This window comes from Prunus avium, chromosome 1, assembly GCF_965620075.1.
Source record: "Prunus avium chromosome 1, drPruAviu1.hap1.1, whole genome shotgun sequence".
NCBI lineage: Eukaryota > Viridiplantae > Streptophyta > Magnoliopsida > Rosales > Rosaceae > Prunus > Prunus avium.
In genome coordinates, this window is record NC_142284.1 from 5,003,788 (window position 1) to 5,021,437 (window position 17,650).

Sequence of the window (17,650 nt, forward strand, 5' to 3'; positions counted from 1 at the left end):
CTATGATCTAAATACACCCAAATATTTTAATTAAAATGTAAAATTAACTAAGTACTCCCTCTTTAACTATCTAAAATACTCCTGATACACTCTAATACACTCTACTTTGTGATGAGAGTCTTTTTGAACCTTAGCAATTGGAAAGTATTTGCAGGGAGGCACATAAATGGGACATAACAGTTAGAAACCAAAAATATATAGAGTTGAGAAGTATAATGAGTTCCAAGTTAAAGCAAAGAGGGCCTACTAGTTTAGTTTGCCTATGAAATATTTTCAAAAAGGATGTATCCAATGCCCAGAAAAGAAAAATCAAGAAAAATTGCATAAGACACGAATGAAGAAAGTAACCTTAATTATATCCATGGCTTCTTTTGCTATATGAGACTGTTGTTAATCAAGATTATACATTCCGCCCATTAATCTACTTAATCAATGATGTTGATTGATTGGTGATTACCTAACAAGAGAATATTGTCTCCTTCAGACTACAACCTCTCAATACTGAAGTTAAAAGTAGGAGAAATGGCGAGATCATAGGTAAAATGATGAGCATACACGTGGCCGAACAGTGCTAACAAAACCTTTTTTTCTTTTTTTTCTTTTCACAATTCAATATATTAAAATGAGTAGGGTTGAATATGGTGAGTTTTGATGAGTTTTGATGAGTTCAGGGTGTTAAACCGTTTGAAAATCTTATTTAAAATCCTAGTAAGTAGAAGATACTTATGGCCCATGGGCCATACCCACAGGCCGCATGGATCATTTGGCTTCTGGAGAAATCTAGAGACCCACAGAAACCTCTCTCTCTCTTTCCAAGCACTTGCCTCCTTCCTGCTTTTTACAGAGACATACTCCTAACCCTCCCAAAGCTCCAGACTTTCAGGTTGTCTCTCTCCACTCTCCACCAATCCAATCAAATTAAATCCCAGAACAGTAAAAAATCAGCAGCATCCCAAATTTCATAATTCTTTAGGATCACAAACGCAGTGCAAAAATCATCCATGGAAGACCACTTTGTCTCAGAAGGAATGCAGATGAAGACGATGAAGAAGAAGAGGAAGGAGGTGGAGGAGCTTGACCAAGTCAACGATGACTTCTCCGACTTCTCTCTGTCTTCACCTGCCAGAAAGATTCGCCGCCTGGTATGCAAAAGTTTCAATCTTTTCCGCTTCTCTACTTCTCTTCCCAATTCTGTTGATTGTTCTAATTCAGTATTTTCTGTGTCACAATTGATGATATAGGATGCTCATCTGCCACCCATTATGGAGGAAGAGGAGGCTGAGTTTTCATTTTCAGCTGCTCAGAATCAGCTGAAATCAGATGCTCCATTTATTGAGGAATTGCCCTCAGAAAACCAAGAAAAGGCCATTGTGCTCTTCAGGCCTGTCAACAATACCCCAGTCTTCTCTGTCCATTCTGACTTGATTTCTGGCTTCAAGGGTATGTTTGGCAATTACCCATTTGAATTTTTTTATTTGTTTTGAATGATTTCAGTATTTGATGATATGGGTTATTGGTTTTACAGACCAATTTCTGCGCTCCAGCCATTTTGGTCTGAGATCATCAGCTGAGGAAGATGATGAGGCAGTGCAAAGCAACAGCAATCATTGTAAAGCTGTTGTTCCTTGGGTTCCCAGTCATCTATCTCCTGCACCATCAATGGAGGTTTCACAAGCAGACCCTCCAGAGGAGCTGATGGAGGCTGAGGAGATGGAAACAGCAACAATGGAGATTGAAGAAGAGAGCCCAGCAGCAGGGCAAGCCATGGCAGATGGGTATGGTGGTGGGATGTGGACAAGTAATGAAGGCTTTCCTCAGTGGCAGCAACAGCATTGTATGATTCCACAGCCTCCACACAACACAACCACACCCATCACATGGCTGCAATGAGACCCAAAGGCACAGGGTTTCTGGGTTGGAAATTTGGATGGTGCCTCATTCTTTTTATTGTAGTCTTTTCAACTAGGTTATATTTATATATAGATATTGTAGGTGTTTTGCCTCACAACAATCTGTTGAAACACCTAAAAAATAGTGTTGTAATGTTAATATTTGCAGTGTAGGAACTTGTAAAAGAATGATTTGCATGTATTATGGCTTTAATGATCCAGTTCTAGAGATTAATAATCTGGTTTGGAGTTGCTTCGGAATAGATAGACTCTAGGGCTTAGTTTTGGCTTTCATAAGAACTATCTTGAACTCAACTCCAATTCAGTCCAAGCCGAATCACTGAAGAGGTGTGCTGTGCAAAGAATTATGTGATCTCTAGGCCTTAGTTTGGTTTGTCATGGGCACAAGGGCTTGAACTGTACCGTGCTGTGCAAAGGATTGTATGATCTCTAAATCTCTCTAGTGACCCCGAGTTTTTACTTCATCAGAGGAGGTTTAAGATCAAATCTCTCAATCATGGGGCTTGTAGCTGAACTGGTAAAGAGCATTTACCCCTGCACCCAAGGTCTTAGGTTCAATTTTACTCTTCCCAATATTGCATTTATAAAAATAAAAAATAAAAATAATAGATCCAATCTATCTAGAGGACAGCTACGTTTGTTTACACAGCATAACTTTATGAATCAAAACTGTGAGAACAATGGTATAAAAAATGGGATAAGTGTAAACACCCAAATAAATTGATTATAAATATGCACAGGGAGTTTGACGAGGTTAATACATTATTGAGGAGATTCTCATCTATATTCTAACAGAGATACATGGAAATGGGAAAAATAAAGGCTATGCAGAAGTCTGATGGGGGTATCCTTCTATGTCGTTCCCTTCTATTCTCTTCTTGTCCTTCTAGCAAAATGGCAGTTCCGATGGCCTGAACAACACATAGCTCTTCAATGACTGCCGATCGACTTCACTATTTTAACTCATAAGAGAACTATAGAAGAGCTAGTCTCCTGAGACATATGTCTTCTGTGCATAGTATTTCTTTTCACTCTCTGCCTTTTTCGCATTGCGTTTCTGCATCAAAGACAACAGGAGGAAGAACTCTATCAGAACTTTAGAAAGCAGACTTTTTGCACATGCAAAAGATATGGTTAAGACGTGTTAAAACACATCACTAAAAGAGATGCAATATGTTAATGAGCTTTATTAAGAAAGGCTATACTGGTTTAAAGATTAACACCAAATAAGATAATCTCAAGAGAACATGCCAGAACTCCTTAAAATCATGATATAGGATTTAAGCCAACACAAACAAAGATGGCCACTTTTCTTGTATAAAAGTTATTAAATATGGTTTCGTATCTATCTCTTGACATTTGTAGTGCATACAAATTACAATCCAAACGACTGATAAAGATTTTTAAGTTACCATGTAAGCATCATGATTTGCAATTATCCTCTGCGATACTGATGTTGTTGTTATATTTTTGGGGCTTTCAAGTAATTTGAAAATCCCCATGCTCTTGGGAACTGAATAAGGATCCCTTTCACCCTGCACCATAAAATAATCCCATTCAATAAACCAAGTCTCAGCTGTAAACAACAAAGTTCAATAGTGATCAATTTTGAAAAAAGATCCATCAACTTACAGTAAACAAGGAGTTGTACTCGGAAACTGTCCCGTGCACAACCAATGAAATGTTGAAAGTTGTTACCTGTCAATGCAAGAATATAAACCTCAGATACAGTGATTAAAACATCTAAATCAGGCATTGCATCAGAAAGATTACACTATTAACAAAATGCAATGAGTCAACAATGTGTATGAGGAAGAGATGGATGGGGGGAGTGAAAGATGAGAGGGTGATAAAATACAATGACTTGGTACACAATAAAAAGATAATCTGATACATTTACTCACCATGTCCATGGTAACTTCCCAAGGAGCACCAATGATGACCTCATCAACATAGCGGCAACCCAATACACTAAGACTACGTTCGTGTAAATGCATAATTGGATGGTGCCCTCTGTGTTCACTGAAAGTAAGAAAATTTTAGTTAATTTTTCATCTTTTTACAAGTTTACCCTTTTTTGACCAAGGTAGACAAGAAGATAAAAAATTTATGCTTATCTTCTAAATATAAAGACAGAAAGAGAATAAAATTTTCAAGGTGTAAGCATACCAATGAATGAATTGATGTCAACTCAAGAAAATGGACATACCTCACAGTTTCGTCATTGTGGATGCCAACGAGTAGAAAGTCTCCAAGCTGCCTGGCATTCTTGAGGATCTGAGCAAGCACCCACAAAAATGAAAAATGGCCTTCATATAATAAATGATGAGAAAGAGATTTTACAGCTCTTCATATAGAAAAGGGAGAATGCTGTAATGAAATCTCCACAGTATGTAATTACCAAACAGGAGTCATTATGAATGTCACCTGGCAACGTTCAGTTTTCAGATACAGCATACACCTTATGTGTTGCCAGAAGGCCAAACTTAACCCACAAGGCTTCAATGGGTACCCTTACAACTAATAATTAGCAGACTACTATAACGATCCACAACAGCATTTCATATATTAATGCAATGGTAGAATCTATTTCTCTCTTAAAGCAATGGCACTAAATCATGAAAGATGGTGAGTGCTAGAGCAATACTAGATTGAAGATAAGGACATGTCACCTTAGAGTGCATTATAACAAAAGACCATCATGAAGGCTATTTATAAACTACTTTGAGTTTATATTGGAGCCAGAAAACATCTAGGATAAGGCAAAAAAATTGTCACTACTAGGTACACCTACAACTTTGAAACTAGATGCAAAATAGGAAAATGTACTACAAAGATTCAACTTTAAACCATTAAAAAAGAGAGTAAATGTTTGCAAGAGTAACTCAGATATATAGTTGTACCTCAACATGTCCAGCATGAAAGAGATCAAATGCCCCATCAATGTACACAACACGAGCATTTGGTCCAGGTCCCTGAGAATATGGAAGGTCTCGTCATGGAGAATCAAAAAACACATTATGCCCAAAAAAACAAAAAGCAAAATTTACCCTTCCTATTTTATCTCTACAAAATAAAATATATACGAAAGAAAATGAAACCTCAATTCCAAGCTACGTTGAAAAGTGATTTACTATGTTATCCAAGAAATGGGAATTACAGGGTGACTTCTTGGTCTTTACATATACCCCAAAAAGAGGTCTGTTTGTTCATTTTCAAAGATACTTATTCTCAAATGTCACTAGATGCATTGGAGCACAAGATCCTCAAGAGGAGCATAGTCTGTAATATATGAAATACTAATTACTTTTGAAAAACAAGTTAAAATTAAAGGTGCCAAGATAGCATGTGAGGCACACCTTTCCATTAGAGAATTGCACAATCCGTCGAGATGTTGGTAGAAACTGAGATAAATGGGCACTCTTCGGTTGACTTTCTGGGGTTTTATGCAAGGATGTTTTGTTTTGATCTTCACCACCATTTGTATCCCTTAAAGAAGAGAGTATCCTCCCTACATGATTATTGTTAGACCAACTGAAAATAAGAAAATGTTTTCGGTATGCAATTTTTTAGCTGTCTAGGCAGATCGTTGATCAAATGTCTTCACTTCTAGCAAGCTTGACTGTAATAGAAGTCACAAGTGGAATTGCATAATAACAAAAGCCGTCTGAGGGAGATAAAGAGAATCATAGTACCTACAATATCTGTGCTGGAGACACCTTCAGTTCGTTTAATCTGCTTGTAGCGGCCAGCTTTTTTTGCCAAGGCATAAGCATCAGTTCCATCTGGCAGCAGGCAAGGATCATCACCATGTATGATATAGTCAATCTTATGCTCATTGAAGAGTCTGCTCATGAATTGCTCAGTAATTTCATATGGAGCTTTCGGTATGACTTCATCCACCCACTTCAACCCACTAACAAGAACCAGTCTAGAAAGAACTTCAAATTAGATAAGAATAACTAGTTGTATGTATTGCATACAACGATCTTATTAAATTTTATTAAAGGCCAACTAAATTGTGCAACAGGAGATTATACAACAGTCGCAAGAGTTTCTATTGGAACAATACAAAGTATGGATGGACCAAATAGTTCATTCTAATTCCACTGTTGCTGAATAACACTATTAAGGAACCCAACTCTGCAAAATATGTGGATAAACTGCTTCATATCCATGTATAACAACATAATCTGTAACTTAAGTTAGTAAATAAGTAACAAAAGGTCCAACTCGAACTCACATAGGAAGGTTTTGGCATTCCAATATAAACATGTGTTCTTGAGAATGAGTGTGTTATCGTTGATATTTATGTGCATAAACACTAACCTCTCTTCCATGGATAAAACAGGTGGACCTTTATTGGCAATGATCTCCTCATCACTAACAACACCCACCACCAACTCATCTCCCAAAGCCTTGGCTTGCCTCAAGGCATTGGCGTGGCCATAATGCATGAGATCGAAACACCCATCCATGTAAACACGAATGCGCTTCTTCTCACATTTCTTCTTATGGAAAATCCCGGAATCAGGCCATAAATAAGGCAACTGAGGAACTGTGATTCCACCGAAATAGCTGGTGGACAAGCCGAGTAAGGCAGCCGTGAGCATTAGACCACCAAAGACATGAGGGTGATTATACATTCCATCCCAAATCCACTTGTTAGTTTCATATTCCATGTTGCCACACTTTTTCCTCTGCTTTATATTTTCTCTCAGCTCTACTTTCTCAGTAAGAGGAGACACAAAACCTGAAACCACAATGGCACAAAGAAAATCAGAAATCAACATAGCCGAATAATTGGAATATATTTTTGTCTACTTCATACAAAATTCACATTGGTTTTCTTCCTCTGGCGTGAGATTTAAACTTCACAGAAATACAAGATAAATGAAAAACACTAGACAAATCTAGAGCTTGAAAATACCAAAATACACCAAAAATATGTCAAAAAGAAAAAAACGCAAATAATAAAGAGAATTTGGGAAGTATATTATTTGGAAACCGTGAAGAGGCGGTGCAAAGGAAAATCATTGAAAAGTTATTCACTTGGTTCAGCAATAAGACAATTCTGTGAAATTAAGGGATGCAAATTCTAAGCCCATCGATAAATTAATGCTGCATGGCGAACCAAGAATTCAAGAGAATCGTTGAGAAAATTCCAAATACAAAATTTAATTCTGAATCTAAACAACAAACCCACCTGAAATTCAGAAATAATTGAAAAGAAAATGGGAAGAGATGTACAATGGAATATAAAAAATTTAATGTTAAAAGTAAAAAAGAGAAAATGGGAAGAAACCTGGGCAAAATGGAATTGAGAAGTCCAAGGAAAAACAAAATCAGAAATGAAAAATATCAATGAATTGAGTATTTATTATGCTGACCCAGATCTAAAATAATGGTTCTTTTACAAGAAAGTTGGAAAATTTACCTTTTTTGTGTTCGAGCTCTGTGTCTCCTCTTTGCTTCCTCTCCGGTTTTTGGGTGGCCTTGGAATTGAAAATGGGAAATGAAATGAAACAAGCCAAGCAAGCCTGTTTCTCCAAGGTTCTTTCTTACAAGCCTCTCTGGCTTCAAATAAATCTCACCTTTTTTATATTACTGAATTAACGCCACTGGGTGGCCCCTGGGGCCGGCCCCACTTGCTCCTCATGAACCTCTTTCGTCCTTCCATGTGGACCAGAGATGCAAGCAATGTGCTTGGCTAGCATTTTACGTGCACTATTTGTATTTCCCTTTTCTTTGGGGAGTTTGAAGTGTTATTTAAGGATCTGTCGTTGAATTGTCACTGTTAATGATTTATAGTTCACATATGCATGTCTTCAGATATTTTTCTTGTAATAACTCTCGAGAAATGCACCGGGTTTGTAGCTTAAGTACTATATTTGTACTCGAAGTCTTAGGTTTGATTCCTCCTTTCTCATTTTGCTACTTAACCTCCAAAAACTCGGGACTCACCCTGAATATTAGGCCGAACATGTTAGTACTAACATTTGTGTATTAAATACTTCCATTTCAGATAAGTTTTTCATTTATACAGAAAGATACTATATTTAAACAAATTATATTATTTGTGTAATATACGCGTATATACATATTTTCACCTACCAAAATTAATAATATTAAAATATTATGTAACGGCTGAATTGTTGACATAATGTACATGTTCGGTAGTTTACTTAACGCAGAAGATTCCATTTAGTATTCTAAATCAAACCTGGTAGGGAAGTCATACATCTCCGCTAGCATAGGCAAGATGAAACGCGTGGATATAACTAATGAATATAGGTTCTTGACTCTTCTGCACGTTGTCGCACTAATTCTGGTTAATCTCACCTTTGATTCCCTCATCTCCCTCATGCTCTCACAATCTCCGTTCATGTCTCCGACCTCGTCATCTATTGGTTTTTTTGTTTCTCTTTGAGTTCGTTGATGAATTAATGATGAGACAAACCCAATAAAAAAAATCGGTTCAAGCTTAAATTGAATAGAACTCATTGAACAAAAATAAACCCAATTCAGGCCAATTATTTTATTCGGTTCGGTTTTTTTTAATTTTTAAAAAAATTAAATTAGACCGAACTGAATTATGTCCACCCCTACTATGGAGTCTTTATTGTGTATTCTATTGAAAGAATTTTATTGATTATTTCAATTGTGTATATTCATACGGGAGTTAGGCCAATTGGTCAGGAGAGTGAGCCTATCCTTTTGCTCCCATGTTCGAATCTCCTTCCTATAAATTAGATTAATTTAGGGCTCGTTTGAGACTGTTTCTTTAGGAGGCACTTCTGCTCATAAGCTCTTCTAACAAAAGCGTTTTTATTATAAAGTTGAAAATTTTATAAAAAAAAATAGAATTGCTTCTTGAAAAAGCACTTGGGAGTGCTTTTCCAGAAAACGCTTCTATGGCCTAGAAGTACTTCTAAACTTTTCTGCCAAACGTCATCAATAGCGCTTTCGGTTGTCAGAAAGCGTTTTTAGCCTTTTCAAAAGCACTCCCAAACGAGCCCTTAAAGTAGTTTAGATTATCACTTATATCAAAGAAAAAATGCCAATAATTACTTCTTTTTTTTAAGAAGAAGAAAAAAAGAGAGCCTTGAGATTGATCTCATGTTTCGTCCACAAAAAAGATTGATGTCACGTGAACTCTCCGTGACATCTCACAGCCACTCGACTGCTCCGTCACTTTAACAGGCTTACAGCACTCCCCAACGATAGAATTCTGATTCTGAATAGTCTTAAGAAAAGCGCTTCAGTGTGCAGCGCTTGAGATCCGAACCATCAATGGCGTCAAGCAAGACTTTGCTGTCAGCAACAGCCGCAGTTATATTAGCAACGTCTCTCTTCTGGACCTTAACTTCGTCTTCATCATCGCCTTCTTCTGCCGACTCTATCGCCTTCATCAAGAAGACCATCGATTCCAACAAGATCGCCATCTTCTCCAAGTCCTATTGCCCGTATTCTCTTCCACTCTATTTCCTTTCATTATTTCTTGTAAATTTGCATGCACATCATCTGTTTGACTTAATTCAGACCCATTTCCTAATTTCATTTAAAAATAATCTGGAATAGAATAAATCTTCGATTTATTTATGTAGAATGAGGCCTTTATTGATTTTGTTGCCATTGAAGGGCTTCTGGGTTTTAAGGAAATGACTATTAAAAATCAAATTTGGGGTTTTACACAATGTTGTCTGTGATTTAGATTGAGCTTGTATACATTAAATTCGCCTTTTTTTTCCCTAATTTTTTATTTATTTGGGTACTTTGCAGGTACTGTAAAAGGGCAAAAGCTGTTTTCAAAGAGTTGAACCAAGTACCCTATGTAGTTGAGCTTGATGAGAGGGGTATGGTCACTTGAACCTTACTGATTCTGTCAAACTGTGCATGAAAAGACATAAAAAAAAGTAGGGAGCTTGTTGGTGAAATGTGTGATTGGTGCAAAATTGACTTTATGGTAGAAACCAATTTGATGAAATGACACCTAATTAGAGTAGTAAACTTGTTGTTGAGTTGTATGAAGGTGCATTAATTGTTCAATCTTATAACTACTAGACAGTACAAGTTTGCATGAACTTCCAGATTTTGTGCTTAGAATTTGCTTTTCAGGATTGCAGGTTGTGAATGTGAGATATTAGCTTGAATTTGCATTCAGGAGAATAGTTTGCCAACTCAAAAATGCTTCTTGTAGCATCACCCTTTTGACAGCTTTGTGCAGTTTTCTTTGAAATTTGAAGGCGTATATGCCTGTTTTGTGTGCATATACATGTACCATTTCCACTATCAGTTATTGATTGGAGATGGCAATGTGTTTCTTTCAGCTGACGGTCGAGATATCCAAGATGCTTTAGGTGAGCTGGTTGGGAGGCGTACTGTACCACAGGTGTGGGTGAAGGGAAAGTACATTGGGGGCTCGGATGGTAACTGGTTTTCCTTTCAAAATATTTTGTGATCTTTCTCTTTGTTTCTGGAAAGTTGATTGAACCAGGGATTACTAACAACTGATAAATATGCTGTTTTTTAGATACTGTTGAAGCATATGAAAGTGGAGAACTGGCAAAGCTTCTGGGCATTGAGGTCCAGCATAGGGAGGATCTTTAAATTGAATCATCAATTATCAGAAACTGGTAGCTGAATTCGTAGAGAATTTGAATGTAGTGCTTATGAAATAACTCCTTCCCTTACATGTGGGGGAGTATGGCAATCACTTTTGCATTTAGCTTGTATTTTTTATTTTTATTTTTTTTATTTTTTTGGATTACTGTATTTTAGTCTTTTACAGAGAATGATCTCTTGGATAAAAATAGTACTTGTAGTTGATTGACTGCTGCCTGCCTTTTCACCTCTACCGCAAGTTGAACGTTATATTTGTATTTCAGTATAACATTTTCCTCTTCTTCTTTTTATTTTTTCTCTTGGATAACATAGTCACATTGGCACTTACTGAGACTAGTGCTCCTGTCTACTAAACATCAAACTTTCACTTAGATGTGGCACCAAGAACTTGGGTTACCTTTTCTTAGCTTGTATTACGCCTAATCGCGGAGCAAAATCTTAAAACAAAAAAGATTTTGCCAAGACCGGAATGTGATGTCTTGGAAAGATAAGATATGGTTTGACAAGACAAAACCATTCTATTTTTGTTTTCATCTCATTCGCTAATTTTGTTGAGAATGATAGAAAAATAAAATGAAAACATCACCAAATAAGTAATGCATGCCCAAAACAAAACAAGAAAAGAGAAAAATAACTAAACGAACAAAATAAGCCAACCAACGAAAGGTCTTTTGTTGCTGTTTGTCAAATCCATCGTCTTTTGAACAAAAATGAAGAAGCATTGCAGCAAAAGAAAAAGGAACCCGGAATCCGATGACATTAGCGACGACGCCGCTTTCGCTGTCGTACTGGCAGCTCTGTCGTCTCCAAACCCCAACTCCCTCCGACCCTTAATCAAGAAATGCCTGAACAAACTCCGAAACTCCATCACCGATCCCATCCTCTCTCTTCTACCAGCTCTCCTCACTTTCAAGTCCCCCACCATAGCTTCCCGTGCCGCCGAGATGGTGGGGTCCGCCGCCCTCGAGTCCCTGGACATGAACCAGAGGATTTCTTCCGATGCTGGCATCATCAATGGCTTGCTAACCGCATTGGGTAGCTCCAAAACCAGACTTCCAGTGGCTGCCTGCCATGCCCTTTTGGATTTGTGCACTACTTCAGTCGGACGACGTCGTTTTGCTCATTCCTCTGCACTTCCCAGGCTTCTGTGAGTATGCTGACACTTATCTTGCTTTCGTTTGTTTTTCTTTTTGTTCAATTACTTGACTTGACATGTGATAGGTTCTTAGTTTTGGGTTTCTTCAGGTTCATAAATCTTCAATGATTTCAGTGTCTTTGTGCTCTGTCTCTGTGGATAGTGAAGGTATTACCTCTCTGAATATTGGGTTTGAGGAAGATGAACTTTCAGTTTTACTTCTTAATGCTGCAATCATTCTCATTAACACCTGTAACATTGAACAATTGGAGCACATCCCAACAAACCTCTTCCAAGCTTTCTTTGCCTTTTTGAGAAATCTGTGGGCAAAAGTGCGTAATGAGATGTTACTCAAAAACCCATTGGAGTCCAAACAAGGGGAAAACTTGTACATTAGCAACATTAGAATAAGTCATATGGCTGAAAGCCTGTTTAGGCTTTCCATTTGTGCTTCTCACCGTACCAAGCCTTTGCATTTTCATGTGGTTGAAAGGGGTATATTTGGTTTCTCTGAGTCTGGTTTTAAAGATTTTGTGTCGAACCACTGGGAGGTGTCACCCTTTCTTGTGCGACGGGGGCTGTCAGAAGGGGATTTAGTTGAGGTGGATGATATTTTTGGTCCATTTGTAGGATTGCTAAACTCAACAGGAAAATTTCCTTCCTTTCTTTCTTCTATGCTTCCAAAGATGGTTTCTTGTCTTCCTATTTCTTCAGATGAATTGAACATCCTTACTTTCCTGGAAGAGGTGAAAATTAAATTGGGTTGTCCTCTAATCTGCCAGCAGGACATTCGGGTTCTAAGAACAGACAGCCACCTGAAGAGGGAGGTGCATTTCTTTCAGGAGAGTTTGAACTCTTGCTGCATAGAGGATCCCCATTACTTTACTATTGAGGAAGTTTTAAAATGCCAAGAAGCATACAAAGAGGGTTATACAATTGCACTCCGTGGAATGGAGTTTCGCTTTGAGAGTCTTGCTGCCATTGCAGATGAATTAGCATCTCTCTTTGGTCAGCCATCAGTTGGTGCCAATATGTACTTGACACCACCTAATTCCCAAGGCTTGGCTCGTCATTACGATGACCATTGTGTGTTTGTATGCCAACTTGTTGGGACTAAGCAATGGAGACTTTTTCCTCAATCAAATGTGCAGTTACCTCGATTGTATGATCCTCTTGATCGGCTACATGGTTCAGAAGTTCAGAATTCAATGGCTGAATGCAAACAATTTTTGCTGAGGGAAGGTGATATTTTGTATATTCCAAGAGGTATTCTTCATGAGGCATGCACCGAAAATATTAGTTTTGATGGATCTGATGGCTATTCCTTACACCTTACACTCGGTATCGAGGTTGAACCTCCTTTTGAGTAAGTTATGAATTGATGTTGAGAATAAAATAATATCTAATGATGATCAATTTTCTTAAATGCAACAGCCTTGGCTTATTTTATCAAATATATGCATGAAATAACTTGCAAATCCTATGCATAGTCCATGAGAGTCAAACATAGGACCATTGATTACCTGGTTACTGATCTCAAAGTTGCAACCAACTGCTCTAGTTTAGAGTCTATTCGTCCTTGAATTATGAAACATTGTGCATTTGCAGATATTATTTGTTTAATTAGTTGTTCATTAAAATATTAATGGGTATGTTGTTTTGTTGCCAGTATGTGATTGATAGAACATTAACAAGTAGGATGTTTATTCGGTAGATACATGATTCATTATGTTGCAGAGTATGGAGGAGGGTATGGGCAAACAATATTTTTTTTAATCATATATCAGCTACATAGTCTCTAGAAATTATTATTTTTTCTCCTCTTAGGTGGAATTTTTTTCAGGATTATAAGGGCATGTTGCAATGACGCTTGATTCAGTGCCTGACCTACAACTTATAGAATAAGATCTAAATAGAGGGAATGGGTGGCCTATTCTAAATGTCTTGTGTGCTTGCCTATACTTCTAATACCAGTAAAAATCGGATTAATAGCATCTCAAGAATGCTCAATGAATGAGCTAGTAATTGTCTGGAGTCCTGCTAACTGTATCCCTATCCACTTTACCCCAAGACCCCAAGAGCTGTCACTGAGTCCTAAGCATTTGTGGGTGCAACTTTTCCGCAGCAAAGGAATTTGATCTGTTAATCATTAAGAATGAGACTTGGGTCATCACAAGAGTTGGTCAATTATACAAACCATTGGAATTGTCAAGAACTCAAGGATTTTATGTTCTGGTGAACTTTAATTCTTTGATTGACATTAAAGCTTTTTTATCTGCTTCTTTGTCTCTATGCTGTTGGTGAGGTAGATAGTCATGAAATTCCGAAATACAGCCTGTTGTGGCCTAATGGTGTCATATGGTTCAAGTTGGTATCATTGATATATCAGTAATACATTGTGAAATTATACTTGATGTTTTGATTTTAAAATTTTCAGTCTCCCCCTATGTCCCCCCTCCACCTTCTCTCTCAGCTCATACAATTGTTTCAAATTTCTCCAAAAAGGCCAATTTGATATTATGGTCCTTGCACACGTCAAAATAATTCTCAGACATTTTGATATGACTGTCTTCTGTATAGACTGGAAAATATTTTGATTGCTTAAAATATTTTTTCTTTGAAATATTTTTCTTTCGGCTCAACAATGCATGTGGGCTGATCCACATTCGTGAACAAATCATATGGTATCGATTAGTAGACATCTTTTTCTACAAGACAGATAGACAATTTCTTGTACCCCATGTGCGTGGAAAAGCTGATGCCTTGACATGCCTTATTTAATGTAATATTGGAGTATATTTCAATTTTTACCTTAACACTAAAGATGTGTCATAATCTACGTTACATAGAATAGTACAACGAAACTACACATACACGTGCACGCATGTGAATATCGAATTGATACTCCGTGATTATTGTTTACCACCAGGCTGTGATGTGTGTGAATACTATAAGTCAAGCACACACATATTGAAAATGTATTTTAATTTTGCTGTGATTACATCTAAGCAATCACTTTGTGAGTTCATCTCTATTTCACATAGGTTGAAGAAAGTGAAGTTGATTGTCTTCTGTTTTGAATTTGAATGTGTGTACAATGTTTGGTCAAAATGTAGTTTTAATCCACTTTAGTATTGCCCATTAGACCTTTTTTTTTCACTCTTGGATTTTTGATAAAAAAAATCACTTTGTTTCAAATAAATTGATAAATCTGAAATCACAAGAAAAAATAAATATCTGATGATGAAGATTAGTATTAACCCTGCTACACTCTCACATACTCCGCTTCTCATTTTTAAATGCAGGTGGGAGGGATTTATTCATGTTGCATTCTTCAGTTGGAACGAGAACCAAAAACAAGCTCATAATTCTTTTGAGTCTTCGTCTGGAATTATTCAAGATATATCTGTGAATTTGTTGCATGCTGCCATTGGGATGATCGGTGATTCTGATTCTACCTTTCGGAAGGCTTGCTTGGTTGCTTCAGTTTTTTGGCAATCACATACCCTTAATTGGCTTGATTTGAATCAGAGAGTCATTTTTTGTCAGCTGATTGACAAAACTAATACAGAGTCACACTTCTTGGAAGTGCTCAGGAGCATAGAATTAGCAATTCATAAAAACAAAGATCCATTCCAACGAATTAGATGGCTTGGGTCTCTCAATCTGGGGGAGGAAAGCAGTCCAAATCATGACCAGTATATGCCTTTGATGGGAATGAAAAACTTGTTGTCATTATGTATTCAACACAAAGACGAGGTAGAAGCTGCATTCCAGCGGCTAAGATCTAGGTTTAGTAGTGAGGTGATATTTGAGGATGCAATAGAGAGCTATAAGATACTGCTAGAGAAATATAGGAAGACCAGAAAGCAATATATGAATGGAATGGTTTCACTCCATTATGAATTATGAGTTATCTTACATGTTAGCTACCACCTATCTGTTCTCAATTATAGCTAGTTCCAACACCGTGAGGCCCTAATGGACAGGAATGGATCAGCTACTTCTTGCACATTGAAATCTGATTCCTCATGTTAATGAACCAGCTTCATACCAAATGTAACCAGCTTATGGTTAAAGTGTCATCGCCTTCTATAACTACAGCTCAAAGGTATGTAATGCATCACTCTTGACTAAGATTTTATTCTTCCGAACAACAGCTATGTAGGTAAAGGGAAATGATAAAAAGAAACATGAATACTGCACTGATAGTAAGGACAAATTTCATCAGTTGTTCTTTCCGATTATCCCATATTTAATGTATTGATGAGATATATAAATACATATCTGCATACATCTCAATCAAGAAGGCTAAGCAACAGTCTATGGCTTGGGATGTCTGGGTGTTGGATGAGTAGTCACTCCATGGTAATCAATGTGATAAATAAGCTCGTCTAAATCGCTGTTGCTGTTTGCATATTTGGTTGCTACAGGAATTTCTTCAACCGTCGATGTTTCTGACTTTCCATCAATGACCTGCATGTAGCACAACCTCAATGATGGTTTTGGATAAGAGTAGAATATAAAGACAATTATTTATTTAAGAAAAAGTTCAGATAAATTATCTTAACCGAATTAGATAGTTGTAGGCTACAAACTCGAAAATGAAAATAATATGTTCGAAGCTAGCAGACTGTTCAGGAACTGCACATCATGAATAACATGCTTGAGCAGGATTCATTTTCAAATAGAATTTGGCATGCTGTCTGAGAACTGAGAACAGATCCAATTCGGACCTTATATAATAGGTCAAGTTTCTCTCAGGAAAAACTTTCTGAAATGCCTGAATTTGGAAGGAGAATATTATTCATTTATTTGAAAGAAAAACCTACCTTGAGTTTTTGATAGACATGTTTGTTGTTGGTCAATGGCATGCTTAATTTTCTCATGGGTTTCCTTCCAGGGAGAAAAGCCAGAGAAGAGGAACTGATATTGTGGGAAGAAAAATAGAGAACTGCGATAAGGAAACATAAGAAGATGATGTACAAAGATTTCATCATTTATACAGCTGAAATGAAAACTTGCTATACTTGGAGAGGGAAAAGTTGGAGCACCAATATATATAGAGCTTTGCAGTGCAAGAGAGAGTGAGAGAGAGAGAGAGAGAGAGAGAGTGTGTGTGAATTATTGATGAAGGGACTGGGGAAACATGTCTGAGCCCATGCTTGTGATTCTGCTGCTTATGAAAAGGAGAGAGGCCAAAGACCAACCCGGAAGGGTGTAGACAGGTTTGTCCCCGTGCTGTTTCCAAATTTACTCACTTTGAAGACTCACTTGTGGCATTCTAACCGTGAAAAGTAAGTCCTTTTTCCCTCTGGTGTTGCGGGGCAGGCAGGCACGTAAAGAGAGAGAACTTAGTTCACGTTTGTGTTTCATAACAAACAAAGCCACTCACGATTGAATCATCATCCATGTTTTGTCCTCATCAATAACGGCTATTTTTGGTCATGTCACTCTTTGCCTCTTGCCCCCACTCTCTCAATATTTTGATTGTTGAAGGCATCTTTTTTTGCTTTTGTTTTTGTTTTTCAAGATGCAATTTCTGATGGTTTTGTTATCAAATCAATCCCTGGCCCTTGGTGTCGTTTCATCATTCATATTTCCAGTTTATATTTCATTTTTGAAAAAAAATTAGCTTTTACCAAACAATCGGTGTACCATTTTTACTTCCTGCAGAGTGTAGATTTCAATATGAGCTTTCATATTTATTTCTTTAGGCAAAGAGTTGCCTAAACCCATCAGAGATTCTCCACAAATCGCAAGACCTGGTACAGATTCTTTACTAAGATTTTGTAGTGGCTATGGATCATGGGTCTAAAAGCTTGGTGCATTGATTTTAGGCTTTGATCGAGAAGTGTCTGTCAATTTAAGATCAAATCTGTGGCCCTTTTGGTAGGGTCTGATGGAAAAACTCTCACATAAAGTCCAAGGAGGGAGTCTACCTGAGTCATTAGTTTGATAAATAACGAATAATGCTATT

General features: G+C 37.3%; 5 protein-coding genes across 5 annotated transcripts; 3 read left to right on the forward strand and 2 right to left on the reverse strand.

The window, feature by feature from the left end:
• The first annotated feature begins 768 nt into the window (after nt 1-768).
• On the forward strand, nt 769-2,127 carry LOC110758331 (DBH-like monooxygenase). The gene is made up of 3 exons (XM_021960159.2): nt 769-1,142; nt 1,242-1,440; nt 1,526-2,127. Exons 1-3 carry the CDS (start codon nt 1,002-1,004, stop codon nt 1,888-1,890), a joined length of 705 nt encoding a protein of 234 aa, XP_021815851.1. The 5' UTR covers nt 769-1,001; the 3' UTR covers nt 1,891-2,127.
• A 469-nt stretch (nt 2,128-2,596) lies between these two features.
• On the reverse strand, nt 2,597-7,503 carry LOC110758397 (ethanolamine-phosphate cytidylyltransferase-like). Its single transcript, XM_021960260.2, has 10 exons — nt 7,348-7,503; nt 6,240-6,663; nt 5,606-5,841; nt 5,270-5,421; nt 4,814-4,885; nt 4,120-4,187; nt 3,815-3,932; nt 3,543-3,608; nt 3,323-3,445; nt 2,597-2,967 (listed from the first exon to the last, which is right to left on the reverse strand). Exons 2-10 carry the CDS (start codon nt 6,590-6,592, stop codon nt 2,896-2,898), a joined length of 1,260 nt encoding a protein of 419 aa, XP_021815952.1. The 5' UTR covers nt 6,593-6,663; nt 7,348-7,503; the 3' UTR covers nt 2,597-2,895.
• A 1,602-nt stretch (nt 7,504-9,105) lies between these two features.
• LOC110758362 (Glutaredoxin family protein) lies at nt 9,106-10,803 on the forward strand. The gene is made up of 4 exons (XM_021960201.2): nt 9,106-9,376; nt 9,693-9,766; nt 10,241-10,339; nt 10,444-10,803. Exons 1-4 carry the CDS (start codon nt 9,204-9,206, stop codon nt 10,518-10,520), a joined length of 423 nt encoding a protein of 140 aa, XP_021815893.1. The 5' UTR covers nt 9,106-9,203; the 3' UTR covers nt 10,521-10,803.
• A 356-nt stretch (nt 10,804-11,159) lies between these two features.
• On the forward strand, nt 11,160-16,602 carry LOC110758363 (uncharacterized). Its single transcript, XM_021960202.2, has 4 exons — nt 11,160-11,682; nt 11,765-13,036; nt 14,976-15,781; nt 16,574-16,602. The coding sequence occupies exons 1-3, from the start codon at nt 11,246-11,248 to the stop codon at nt 15,580-15,582; spliced, it is 2,316 nt and encodes a 771-aa protein (XP_021815894.1). The 5' UTR covers nt 11,160-11,245; the 3' UTR covers nt 15,583-15,781; nt 16,574-16,602.
• Nucleotides 15,850-16,670, reverse strand: LOC110758364 (uncharacterized). The gene is made up of 2 exons (XM_088247114.1): nt 16,503-16,670; nt 15,850-16,146 (listed from the first exon to the last, which is right to left on the reverse strand). The coding sequence occupies exons 1-2, from the start codon at nt 16,668-16,670 to the stop codon at nt 15,994-15,996; spliced, it is 321 nt and encodes a 106-aa protein (XP_088103240.1). The 3' UTR covers nt 15,850-15,993.
• Nucleotides 16,671-17,650: the final 980 nt, after the last annotated feature.